Genomic DNA, 14,436 nt, shown 5'->3' on the forward strand with positions numbered 1-14,436 from the left:
AATGAGCTAGGAGGCCCCATTCATGCATTTATCTATTTATTTATTTCAGCTTTTATGTATTCATTTATTTCTGTTTTATGCATTTATTTATTTATTCCTGTATTTATTTATGTATTTATTTATTGAGACTGAAGTCATGTTTAATTATGTTTAGAATGAGAAAAAATGACAAGAGAGTTCTCCCTTGCTCTGGATACCAGATACCAGCACGCCCTCTCGCGACAATCAACGAGAACTGACGTCTCGTCACGGCTCCGTCGCCATCAGTTACCATAGAAACCACCACACAACTAAGCTGCGTTTAAAAGGTCGAATACCAAAAGTATGTAAACGTGTTATATTATTGGTACACAATAAGTTTGTTATTATTATCGAAAGGATGGCTCATTATCGCACAAATGTAAGAATCGGAAACTGGAATGAGGACCTGCGCTTAGAAGAGGTTTGTTTCAAAATAAAGTGCTTTAAGCTTTAGCTACAAAAGCTAACGTTAGCTAATTTAAATGACCAATCATAGTTAACATAACACATAACGTCAATTCATTCATTTTTAGAAAACAGTTAGCATTATGGGCCGCCTATGTCAAGATATAAACACAACTTTCAAAAGTGAAGTTGTTTACACATGCTTTACTATTAGTTGTATGACTAAACAGATTTGAAATCATTATTATCAGGCTAACTATCTCAATTTACTAAACCCTGGTAACGTTGGGGCAGAGATTTTCAACAAGGGGTCCTCCAAATTGTTTGATAATCTTTCCAACTTCTTTTTCAAAATATGTCTGAATACAACGTATTATTAGCAAAGATACTTTTGTATAAAAAAAAACAATACATACATTTACACAACCTTGAAGATAGCCATGTACAGATACAATTGAGTTTAAGTATTCAATGTGCCTTACAAACGTATGTTTAACATTAACATGTGATGTATAAATAAACATACATGTTTATAATGATCATTGTTATATCTTAGTATTCTATGCAACATAAAAAGCTGTGTGTATAGGCTTTAGGCCGTCCTAGCTGTTTACTAGTTTACCATGCAACTCAATTAAATACAGTATTTGTAGGGGGTCCCTGCTTCATCTGTCTTTTAGCTTAAGGGGCACTTGGCCTAAAAAAGATGTTGAAGACCCATGCCTTAGGGGTAAGCACAGCAGCCCGAGTGATTCTGTCAAAGTAAGAAAGTTAGAATTATTTAAATAATAAAAACAGATTAACTGCTGACGATGAAGGTATTAGCTAAGTTACATTGGTTCATATATGGTAAAAGCCTACAAAACAAACAGTGGGCTAGAAGGAGGGATAATAAGACTGGATAATTACTAACTGAAAACAATTTTGCTTTGTTTGGCAACTACATCATCAGAGTTTGTGAAATATTTATTTGAGATAAAACAAAATTCACTTTTACTGATCAGGTGCGTACACAGGTATTCACGAAGGCAATAAACAGGAAACAAGGACAGAGAGATACTTAAAGTGAAATTCTGGTGTAAAATCATCCCAGGGTCTTTTTAGGCAAGTTCAGTCATCAAATAAGCCATCGAGACAATTTTTTGGTGTATGAACTATTAATGTAGATTTCCCGGAGAGATGCCAACAGCCCGCTGCGGCTCACATGGATAAGCTTGGGGCGGCAAGTTGAATGCATTAAAACAGCTTTTATAACCACCAATACTGCTCCAAATAACACCAAACGTCTGCAGTAGCATGATAAGAGGCCCTACACAAAAAACCGAAGCACCAACAACATAGTATGTGAACACGGAGTGTATTAAAAGAGTGTTTAGAAAGACCTGCCTACTGGCCCCGGTACAAGCTGCTCCATTCAAGTCAATTACCAAATACAATCCGAAAGGAAGGAGCCCATTAATGATTTATTCCAGCAAAACATGTAAACATTTTGGTTTGTGGCAGACACGGTAATCCCTCTGCCTAGGCGTCTCGATTGGCGTCTCAATGCCCAGATTCAAAACAGTAAGCCACTAGTTTAGCAGAGCACGCTCATCTTACCGCAATGGTAGCCTATGAAAAGTTTCTGGGTTGTAAGCTTTCATTTTTGTTTTTCCCAGCCGGGAAAGATACAAACACGAACCATTCTGTCTCTCTTCACTTCAAGTTGCAGGCTAGACAGCTTTCCCTATGCGCAACACATGCCCCCCTGCCCCCTGAGATCTGCGTAATGTTTCGGTGCTGCAAGAAAAGCTGTGTGGCACATTTCCCCAAACTAGCACAAACCAAAACGTTAACTTGTTTTTGGATTGCATTTGGTAATCGACTTGAATGGAGCAGCTGGTACCGTGGCCAGTACGCAAGTCTTTCTAAATATTCTTTAATAAGCTCCGGGGAATATACTACGTTGTTGGTGCTTTGGTTATTGTGTAAGGACTCTTGTCATGCTACTGTAGAGGTTTGGTGTTATTTGGAGCAGTATTAGTGGTAAAAAAAGACGTTTTAATGCATTCAACTCGCCACTCCGAGCTTACCCGTGTCTGCTATGGCAGGCTGTTAGCGACTCTCCGGAAAATCTATGTTAATAGTTCATTCACAAAAAAATTGTCTCGATGGCTTATTTAATGACCCAATTTGCCTAAAAAGACCCTGGAGTGATTGTACACCAGAATTTCACTTAAATGGTCATTCATGAGAACCAGATGAAAGAGGAATGTAGAATATGGTTTATCATACTGGCATTACATATAAAGAGAGGAAGCAAGAAACATTACAGAAAAGTTGGCTAGATGGTTGCTGATGTAATGATGCAGTTTACATTTCTTTAAAGATCCAGTTCCCTGGCAGTATCATTTATCTTCTGTATTGGCTTTTTCCAACTCTTCATTGAAGATATATGATGGGTTTTTTTTATGTAACCAGCAGTGGCAGGGTCGTGGGTACATATTAAAGAATAAACAATGTTGTTGTTGATGTTTTTTCCAGGATGCAAAGAGAGAGTACCTGGAGAAAAAAGAGAGGGGTGAGCTTGCTGCCCAGAAAGTAGACTTCCTCAAACAGAACATTTTGAACCCGGTAAAAAGAGCTTAAGCTAATTAATAACAACAATAATATGACAATGATGATGGGGATGACATTAATAATGATGATGGTGTTTGTCCATGTGTGTAGGTGGATCTCACTGTGACAAATGATGGAAGATTGCACTTTGGGGATGTTGTGATGTTGGTGAACATGGGAGGAAAAAATAGGGAGTGCAGTGCAGTGAGCATTAACGCCGACATTAACAGTTTGACAAGGATTCCTTCGCCTGGCATTAAAGCCCCATGTGAAGTCAGTGCAGGAAAAGGTATTCAGGCCTGTGCACGTACTGCCTTCATCATAACCAGGTCTGAACACAACACTTAAAACTACTTCAACATACACCTCAGCGCACATAGTAACACTCCCAGATTAAAACCTATAATGTTGCTTGTGTGTCTGCAGTGTCGATGGCAGTCCTGAAGGATCAATTCTGCATTTTGAGCAAAGTTTTGCCCTGAAAACAACAAGTGGCTTTGCTGGGGGAGTAAGTGAACTAAAAAAACATTAATTCTTTATATATACAGTATATAAAATTCAGCACCTTACACAAAGACTGGCTGCTATTTTGATAGGGCATCCCACTGATTTTGCACACAAGATTCAGTTCAGATAACTACACTGCCAGTGAAAATAGTTGTGTAACATCCTCTTTGGTCCTGAGAGGAGCTTTTTTTTAAGTTTAAGAAAATAACACTGATCATGAACCTTATTATTATGGATCAAGGTTATCTCTTTTGGGCTTAAAAGCTTTGTTTTTATGATTGAGTTCATTGAACATCCATATATTCTCTTTTATGTTGCAGTTGTTTTTTTACATTCAGTTAAACACAAGAGGCTAACAGCAAACATGCTTCACTTTACATTGTGTCTATCAACACTTGAAAAGAAGCACACAAAACTCTTCTTTGGTGCACCACTTTATGTGTCCTTGTTTTCTTCCTTTCTTTCCTCAGCTTTACTTGACGAGTGACCTGCAAAGCTTTCTAAAGGTAGATACAATTTTTGACATGAATTTTTTAATTTAAAACATCATGGAGAATATATTATACTGAACAACCACCAACTGTGATGAGACATTTAACAAAGCAGATTTGCATGCATACAATCAATCATGCAATCATTCCTTTTTTCTTCTATTGTCAGTCTCATTTTAATGTGATTTCCTAAAAGTGTGCAAAGAAGTCCCGGCTACAAGAAGTCAACTTGGATGACAGCTGTTCCTTTCTGTCATGGTGGAAGATTAGTCACTTTGACCCCCAGGAGAGACTTGAATATGAGGGTCAGTCTGTTCCTGTAAGTCATTGATGTATCTTTATAGTTAACTATTACACCCGTCACAACATCAGCCTTCACGGTCCTGTTAAATCTGAAACTGTAACTTTCCTTCACCTTCACTGCAATCATCTACAGGTTGTTGTTTTTTTTACAGGCTAATGTGAGCGTGCTGATATCACACTGCAAGACAAATCAAGCCCTTGCTGTTCTGGGTGATCACGTCCTTTGGTATTTTCCTTTTTTTTTTAAAACAACCCCAGACCATATGTTGCTTTGTTTAATGCAATATAAATACTTTTGATTTAATTTCTCATGTCAACTTGGAGGTCCACTGAGGAATAGGCATAAAAATAATAGCAAAATATGTGATTTACAAAAAGAGAGGTAATGGAGGAAAAAAACTGCAATGTGGATGACGGTCAGCTAACTACAATGTCGGGCCACCGTCTGAGTGACCAGTGCAAGTGTGTCGCCGAACCTGTTGCTTTTTTTTCTGCGCCCATGTTTACAGGTTGAAGCAGCCACATAGCCAGTGCAGTGGGAGTAGTTGCAGATATGGAGAACTTATTAATCAATTTTTTTGATTGATTCAATATTATGCGTCATTACACATGAATCGGTATTAAAGTTGAAGGAGAGTGATGAGACTCAATTTCGGCTTTCAGAAACATTGAGTTTTTTTTACAGAAACCTCAGAGCACCACCCATCAAGCTATGAATAACTTATTAATTAATCTAGTCTCATAATTTGAAGTTTGCTACTGGACTTCTTGACCAGGTGTACAGTTGACTTCATATTTCATACACACAATATCACATGATCCAGTTCTTCATAAATTAAAAGTTTATTCAATTGATAACTATAAAACTAAACTAAATAAATGAATAATTCTAAATGAACAAGTACAATGAATGATGAATGAATAAGTTAAATGAATGCAATAATGAAAAATGTATGAATTAAAAGCAAACCACTTGTAGACCATATACAGTACAGTCAGTGAATAATATCTTATTTTGACGGTTACCAGTTTGAATTGAATTGAAGTTTTAGAAGCACTAGTGTGAAGCCATTCAATAATAATTCTAATTTAAAGTCTTTAAATTGAATCTAATGACTAGATTCTTAAGAAGTCTAGTGTCAAGCTTTATACTTCAACTTTAGCATCATCAGCTCATGAACGAACACAGGGTTAATGTATTGTTTGACCTTATGCTTAGTTTTGATAGTTTTAATAATAATGGGCATTAGCTTAATTCAGCTCTGCAGACGTTATTCATTTTTGTCCTGTGCACCTGCAGGATGCATTTATAGAATAGAATAGAAATACTTTATTGATCCCAAGCTGGGAAATTACAACATTCAGTGAGGGCATTTTAAATTGGAGGCATTTCCTGTTCAAAGTTCAGGTTTGTTTGTGAGCCCCATGTCTCACCTACATAGAGTCTCCAGGTGGTTGTAAAACCAACAAGAAGATGAGTTTGTAAATGGCCAGTTTGACCCTTAGTATTCTCCTTCAGACTTTTGTGCTTGGTCTGATTCAGAGATCAGAATGTTTGGTTAAATATGGGTACTTAAAGTCCCTGTATTCACGCTACAGAATTGTATTTTTAACGCAGGACACACCTGGATTGTATAAAAAAAAATGCAGTAAATTTTCTTTTGACATTCATATTGGCATCATAACAGTACTTTCAGCACCGGCTCAATGTGTACGTTTCAAATTAAAAGTCCTCTAGTACTCTATGGACAGTCTTTAACATCTCCTGTCTAAAACGACTGTAACAATTTTCATTCATTCATCTTCAACCGCTTATCCCGGGGTCGGGGTCGCGGGGGTGCTGGAGCCGATCCCAGCTGACATCGGGCGTGAGATGGGGTACACCCTGGACAGGACGCCAGTCTATCACAGGGCACATAGAGACGTACAGAGACAGACAACCATTCACACCTACGGGCAATTTTAGACTCATCAATTAACCTAACACATGCATGTCTTTGGACTGTGGGAGGAAACCGGAGTACCCGGAGAAAACCCACGCAGACACGGGGAGAACATGCAAACTCCGCACAGAAAGGCCAAGGTCGGGATGCGAACCTGTGACCTTCTTGCTGTGAGGCGACAGTGCTAACCACTACACCACCGTGTAGCCCCTACTGTAACAATTGTATTAATTTAATTATTATTAAATTGAATTAAACATTCTGTCATTTATGGCCATTATCATAGGCCCACTCAATGTAGAAAGACGGGCAGTGCAGTGAAGCAGCCGTCACACACCGCTCATGCAAGTTGCGAACAGCTTAATAAGTCATTTGTTTTTATTGTGACATGAAAATATATCTCTACACCCGGTACAATCAGTGTCCTGTCACAATGGCACAATAGTTGCAGTCAGCTCTTCACAACAACTCAAAGTATAAGGGCCTCAAATATGGCAGCCAAAAGTCATGTTACTATTCCGGAATGTCTGCTGTCGTTCTGAATATAACAACTGTGTCTCTGCAGGACCACATATGGCAAAGAGTATGAGGTGACGGCTCATACCTTCCTGGACTCGCACAAATCAGAGCAGGACAACAACCACTGGATATTATGCACCTCTGACCCTGCAGGGAACAGGCTTGTGCTTCTCAACCACCCACAGTCAGTGACCAACAACAAGGAGCTCACACAGGCAAACCCTGGCATCTAAATCTAACACAATCCACTCTCATGCTGTATGTACAAATAGGGCGGCTAGATAACACATCCACTAACAGCACCTAAACTTTTTTTAAATAAAGTTTGTTTTTTGTCCTGTTTGGGTGACTGATTTTGTTTTCTTTTTGTGGAAAGACATTCCATGAAGGACTCCAACCAGGGCGTTGAGGTTATATGATACACATTAGCCAGCCAAGCCACCAGGAGTCTCCGTAAAGGAAGCATTTGATATGTTTCTCCAAACAACACTTCCTTTGTTTTAGTTGGGCAATAGCATAAGAAACTGACTGTGATAATGGACAGTTGGGGGATTAGGGCCAAATTCCCATGCACTTGGAGAGATATTGATGAGATAAAGGGATGAACTAGGGGCTCTGTTATGAAAGGAGCGATGAATTCAGGGCAAAAAAAAGATCTAGACAGTCCTCACCAGCTTGACTTGAAGGTCCCACATTGTAAAAAGTGAGATGTCGAATGCCAGATTAGCTGTAGATAGAAACCCAAACACATGCACATAGACATACACAGCTGAAGGCATGATCTTCTCCCAGGCCTACACCTGGCAGAGATAATAAAACAAATGCTGTGAAATAAAACACTGCAAAAAAATAATGTACATAGAATTTTAGTTTAAAGGTCCCATATTGGAAAAAGTGAGATTCCCATGTCTTTTTAAAGGTCAAGGTGTTATTTATACGGTGTTATTTATATGTGAAATTATCAAAACGCTCAATCCACAGAGAAATGCACACAACCCGTATTCAGAAAATGTGCCTTTGAACCAGCCGCCAGGACTTCTGTACAGTTGTTATGTCACACTTATATAATATAGCAAGAAAGTGCCCTTACGATAGTAATGAAAATGGATAGAAAGGACATTTTTGCCGCTTGCTGTGGTAATTTAACTAGTACAAAACAAAATGGCAATTGTTGTTAGTTGTCATGGTGACAACACATGCCAGTGGAGTCATAACGTGTGTTGCAGCTCACTGGGAGAACGGGACTGACGCAGCTCAGGAGAAGTTCTCTGGAGCAGCGGGGAGTGAATAGGAGAGGCCGAAGCTGGTCAGTTGGGCACAGTCGAACAAAGTTGTCACTCATCTGGTGAAAGCAATGTGCTTTCCAATGTGGTGACAAGGGTGAGTGGATGAAGCACAAATCGCTCATGTGACTCATTTAGTGGCTGGCTGTCCTAACATCACTACTCCAATTTAACTGATGAGATGAAGATCTTTACTTATGTTTTACATGCTGGCACGGAGAGACATGTTGTTCATGCACTCCGAATGTCTCTCCAGAATGCCTCATCTTATAAACGCAAACACCCAACACAAAGCTGCTCGTGTCTGTGACCCGAAATGATGTTGGTGCTTGAAATATTCCAATTGTTTTTGTTATCCCCTCCTGATGTTTTACAACCCTTTCTCACAGTTCACTCACAGGCCACCTTTTGCTAAGTCTCATCTAAAAAAAAACACACACTTTAAACAGAGAAGTTCTATTAAAAACAGTTATCAGGTCAAGTCATCATTTCACACCAAATGTTTCATTTCCCACATGCACGTGGCTTCATACAGAAGTTTATGTAGCAGTTAGTGTGTTGCTTGGCAATGGAACAGATAAAAATGGCTGCCGCTCCGACCATTCTGCTACATTGATATGAATGGGAATGTCCTTACTTTCCAATTTCATTTATTTGGCCGTTACAGTCATACCTCGGCTATAATGACCTCCCAGAGACCATGGATGTATAAAGAGAGGGTGAATGTAGGTATAGGGCCTGTATTCAGACAGCATATAAACATGTTCTAGTATAAACCATAACAATGAGCATGATATGAGACCTTTTAGATCCCTTTTAAGATTATTAGTGTGGGTGAATGGATATAAAGTTGACCAGCTGCAAAAAAAAACTTAGGTTGCACAATGGATTATGGTTGGATCACAAAAGAAAGGGGAAGGAAACCAATTGCACACCACTTGACATGTAAGATATACATCCAGCCTATGGTTACACAGCACTCAGGGCTGTAAAGGTAGTGTCATCTTTCTGGCATCACGTTTCCTGCATTCCAGTAGCCTTGAAGAAACATATAAGGGTGTATAGGGTTTGAACACAGGACACGATCATTCCTTACCACGACATGGTGAAAATCACGTGTTCCCTTTTTCACAGGTTAAAAATGTAATTATAAAAAACCACGCATTGTCTGTAGGCATCCTCGAGATGACGCTGCCCTTTATTGCCGTCTCTCATCCAGGGTGCTTTCAAGTACATTTGAGCTACTCCTATTTGCAACTATTTCGAACCAGCTGTTTTGTTTAGTGCGCAACGTTTCACGACAGCGTTAAATACGTTGTGACCTTTACACTTTCGATGTAGGTGTCTTCTCAACGACGATTTAAAGGGGACACTGTTTCCTTGAAATGGCACACCACCACTTATGATTGAAAACGTTTTTTTCAACGGTTTAACAGCGCTGAACGCGACCACCGCAGGTGTCACGTTTCGGAGGGGAGACAACAATAAAGAAAGTGACCAGCCGAGGAGCCGCACTCCAGGCAGCTGATGCGGGGAAGAAAGGACACCGGCTCTACACAAAGGTAATGCAACGTTATGTCAGCCACCACATGGGAAGACAATACGATCACGTTTCATCAATTAGGGCTCTGTAGGTTAAAAACACGCACCATTCTCGTTGTATAATTAAATAAATAGATTGGAATTATTCAATTAAGCTGACCACGGTTGTTTAATTGTGGGCTTCCCCCCCTCTGACTGCGGTTTATAATGGTTGCATTAAATGTGGTACTACCGGGGGTCTAGCATGCAGTTGCGGTTTTATTTCAGCCTGCCATTGAGAATAGTGCATAACGTTATCTGAACCCGCTTACAGATGATAAACCTAATATTCAATATGATGATTTAACCGTTCTGATGGTGTCCTCGTTCTGAAGAATGATGGTGTCTGGCCTGTTCCTCTAATCGGTAATGTAACGCCATCAGTTTATTTATGAGAGAAACGCGATTTAACCTGGTACAAATATTAAGCGTTATGTAAAAATCCGCACGCATGATGGTTATTATCATACATCCATATGATGGGGATGATATCAGTGAATGCGATCTTGAGGTTTGTGGTTGATTTAGGTTGATTGGTCGGTATTTAAAACGTGCATTTGTCTAGTGATCATAAGGTTACTTTTCATAACGCCGTGTAACACAGGTTATTTTAGGACCCGCGTTACCCAACACTGTCCCTGTGTATTGAGGGGGGAGAACTGCACTAACATAAATTCAACAGAGAAACAACCTGCTTTTTACGTTAAATAAAACACACAAGATTACCTTATAAAATATAATGTATTCTTGTAGATGAAATCATCTCAAGGGGGAAAAAGCGCCCCCTCTGTTGCTTACATATAAATACAGTAATGCAATATATTAACTACCATTATATTTGTGATTCATAGTTGTTGTTTATGTTTTTATTGATTGTCTCATGTCTTCATATACAATTGTAAACGTTCCGTGCACATGGACATAAAGTATTATCTTAACATTATAACACTCTGAAAATGACCATTCTGCCTTCATAATAAGTCTTTTTGTTGGTAATACCTTAAGTACTTGCTCACATAATAATGCAGGGATTTGTTTAACCTATATTGTGGTAATTTGTATATTAAGAATCTGAATTCTAAGTGGTAAATTTTATCTTATTTTAGTACTTCTGATTGCTCTGTACCGCTGCTACGATGACCTAATTTCCCCTCGGGGATAAATAAAGTTATCTATCTATCTATCTATCTATCTATCTATCTATCTATCTATCTATCTATCTATCTATCTATCTATCTATCTATCTATCTATCTATCTATCTATCTATCTAAAACTACCTATCCAGTCAACTGCTGTGAAACACCCAGATTTAGCTGGTGTTAAATGTGTCAACATTTTACAAAATATAACTCTGTAACTACGTGATAAATCAGAGTGATGACACAGGTTTAATGAGGAAGATTGGTCTTGATTTTGTTACTACAGAAGAACTTTTTTGTCCTGTCTGCTGAAACTGTCACTAGATCCTGATAGTAGGCCTAGTACATAAGACGAATAATCTGTGAAAAAAGGATCTTCCTCTGCCTCCACCTGGTGCTCCTAATGGTCATCTGTAAGATTCGATGTGACCAACGTAAGCAACCAGAGATGAGCAGTCTCTAACGCACCGTCAATGACTGCTCCTGAACTCCGAATCAACTGCAAAGCTAGGCAGTGCTGATCAAATATGAATCAAGATTCTGTTACTGCATTGCCTATTTCTCACATGAAATATTTTCAAAAATGTATTTTAGTGCATTGTTAGTTATAAAATGAGAATTTTTGTGACCAAGTCAAGTCAGACAAACTTTCATTTTACAGCTAAACAGTACACTAAAATGTGTTTCTGATGTGTTTAATTCAATCATGTGTGTCTTCTAGACTTTCAAAACTGTTTCAGGCCCTATTGATCCAACTCTGGTTGTGAAATTAGCTCAAAACAATTTACCTACAATTATACAGCTGCAACAGCAGCAACTGCAGACTGTGGTAGCGACAGAGTCGACTACAGCAGAGCCTATGATGCAAACACGTTTGACTAACTAGGATGTTGGCCAGTGAGTGCTGTTTTTATGTGATGTAAAAACACAACTTGATAACTGTTTAGGTCCCGCTCATGGCACTTAAAGTTTATGATCAGTGTCGGGATGACCCGGCTCACGTGATGTGTCGTGGGATAAAGCCTGCCGCTATCTCCACTATCTATTTTGTGAGGGCACCGTTACTGTATCTGGGGCTTAGCCAATAACAAGACGACTGTTATTGGTTTAAAGAAATATGAACAGCCCAGTGTTTTTTGTTTTTTTTAACCCCTATCCAGACGGGATACGGTCTGGCAATGCAAGATCAGGAACCCCTTCTTTTCCATATTTAACTGCTATTAACTATATTTTCTTGGAGTTTTTTTTTTAACTAGAGAAGATTATAAGGGAAATTCTTTTAGGGAAAACAACTGGTAATGAGTGGAAGAGTGCCTCTTCAGTCAACGTCAAGTTAACACTTATCCTTGGCTGAAAGTTTGTATACTTATTGTGTTTCATATGCATCTGTCAGTGTAACTGATGGGCTTTGTATTGTGTAACCAGACAATCATGGCAGTGAACGTCCCTGGACTGGTGGCTGTGGTGGTTTTTTATATTGTCATCCTGGTAATTGGGATCTGGGCATCTCGAAAATCCAAGAAAGTGGAGAAGACATGTGCTGGCACGAAAAGCGAAGTTACCATTGTCGGTGGCCGCAACATAAATGTCCTGGTCGGGGTTTTCACCATGACAGGTAGAGCTTTTAGTTTTACTTTACTTCTTTTACTTTACCTGTCATTTCTTAGTACTTTATGTGCTTATTGTGTGTGTGATTTCTGTGTGTTTAACTTTGCTTTGTTGCTAAATTCTTCACTTTACTATTTCCTTTGCTTTGTTTTTAGCAACATGGGTTGGTGGCGGTTACATTTTGGGAACTGCTGAGGCTGTTTATTCTCCTTCTCAAGGTCTCATCTGGGCTATGGGGCCTCCTGCATATCTTATCAATTTTCTTTTGGGTAAGTTTCTGAAACAAATCAAGCTTCTGTACACATTCTTGAACTTCAACACACTGCTGAGGAAGAGGTCCTTTCATTGTTCAAGAAAGAAAATGCAGATTTTTCGCTGGTTGTTGCGCCACAACGTTTATGTCAACCTATATTGAACACATGTAATGTGTCAAAGTTTTCCTGTATTGAAAAAGAACAACCTACAAAGCAGCAGGTACTATAACTGAATAAACACACAGTTTGATTTATGCTAGCCAGGGAAGGGCACACATTGTACTTTAAGATGCTCATACGGTGCTAACAGCCCAAATGCACATTATAGCTGTTGGATTATATTATGTAAGAGCATTATTTTTCCCATCAGGGCTCTTACATACACCCTACAGCAGATTGTTGGACTATCTGGGCCTTCATACAGACATTCACACGTACATATTCACACCAACAGATAATGAAAAAAAAAAAATCCCCTTCATATAACCTGCTTGTTCATGGACTGTGGGAGGACCTCCTCCCTTTCCAACAAAGGGAGGATTTGTACACAGGCATTTTCCATCCAGTCGTATCCAAACCCACGACTTTCTTGCTGTGAGGTGACCGCACTACCAACTGAGCCACTTTGCTGGCCATAAAGGATTTGAAGACATTTCAGCTTATACCTATTTGGCAAAAGAAAATGGGAATTTTTAAAATATTTTATATGTAGGCTACTTCAAACTAAGGGCTAGGGCTGCAACTGACATTTACTCTTATTACGTAATATACTGATTATTCTTCTCATTGAATCATTTGGACTGTAAAATGTCTAAGTCTGTTGTGTACTGAACAACTTTAATTTAGGACAAACTCATTTCAGCTTGTGGCTTTCATTCATCTAAGTTGTTCTATAAACTACAAGTATTGCTGGAGTTTTGACCTCGTTAGACTTCTTTCCCTTCTCCATGCACCTTGGAATTAGGTGAAGTTGTGCTAGAAACCCCCACTCTACTTCTACTGAAAGATGTCAGCAAGTTCCCAGATGCCACAGGGCTATCTTAAATTGTCTTGTTATGTCTAACCAAAAATTCCAAACACAAAGATATTCACTTTACTATCTTAGAAGAAAACCAGAAAATATTCACTTTACTTTTGCTCATAGAATGACTTAAATGATTTATCAGCTATCAAAATTGGTCATTTTTGTTTATCTATTGTTTCTGTTGACTTATCATTTCAGCTCTAATCTAAAGGGGACGTATGCTCATCATGAGGTTCATTCTTGTATCTGGGGTCTCGACTAGAACATGTTTACAGGCTTTAATGTATTGCCCCTCTGTGTGAAACGCTCTGTTTTGGCACCAGTGTCTTTAAGCCCCCTCCCCAAAATCCTGTCTGCTCTTATCGGCTTGCAAGAAAAATGTGGCACAACTTAGTTACAAAGTAGTTGTAATGCTCTTGGTGGCGATATTCCGATGGGGGACAGTATATTCTTATTCTGCATGTGATATAGGGAGGTACGAAAGCCCTGAAAGGTAAGGTGAAAAGAAAAAACTGGGGCATTGTTGGCCAAAACCTGAGTTTATCTTGTACGTATGAGATAATATCTCCTACAGTACGTACAAGATAAACTTTGAGGCTTAATTAGACAGTTTTGAGGGCGAAAAAGCTGTGCTGAATTAAGTGCCTGACTCACGATACAAAGGGAAGGGAACGTTTAGCACAATGCAGCGTAAACAAAATGTTTGCCTTATTAGTGAACTACAATTGTCTGTAAAACATAATGGGACTGTGAGCATAG

At 39.0% G+C, this 14,436-nt stretch overlaps 2 protein-coding genes across 2 annotated transcripts in view; both read left to right on the top strand.

The window, feature by feature from the left end:
• Window positions 1-379: 379 nt before the first annotated feature.
• cfap161 (cilia and flagella associated protein 161) lies at window positions 380-7,020 on the top strand (the record flags this gene model as incomplete). The annotated part of the gene is made up of 8 exons (XM_083916417.1): window positions 380-442; window positions 2,950-3,039; window positions 3,136-3,353; window positions 3,451-3,532; window positions 4,002-4,037; window positions 4,219-4,341; window positions 4,478-4,551; window positions 6,834-7,020. 8 exons carry the CDS (start codon window positions 380-382, stop codon window positions 7,018-7,020), a joined length of 873 nt encoding a protein of 290 aa, XP_083772543.1.
• Window positions 7,021-12,222: 5,202 nt separating this feature from the next.
• LOC310949085 (high-affinity choline transporter 1-like) overlaps window positions 12,223-14,436 on the top strand; it is a gene marked incomplete at both ends in the record, with an annotated part of 5,282 nt that continues 3,068 nt past the window's right edge. The window contains 2 exons of the mRNA XM_083916418.1: window positions 12,223-12,406; window positions 12,555-12,668. Of these exons, the coding sequence (XP_083772544.1) occupies window positions 12,223-12,406; window positions 12,555-12,668 (298 nt within the window). The remainder of the gene's footprint in view (window positions 12,407-12,554; window positions 12,669-14,436) is intronic.

This window comes from Echiichthys vipera (assembly GCF_963691815.1).
Source record: "Echiichthys vipera genome assembly, chromosome: 7".
NCBI classification, from domain to species: domain Eukaryota; kingdom Metazoa; phylum Chordata; class Actinopteri; order Perciformes; family Trachinidae; genus Echiichthys; species Echiichthys vipera.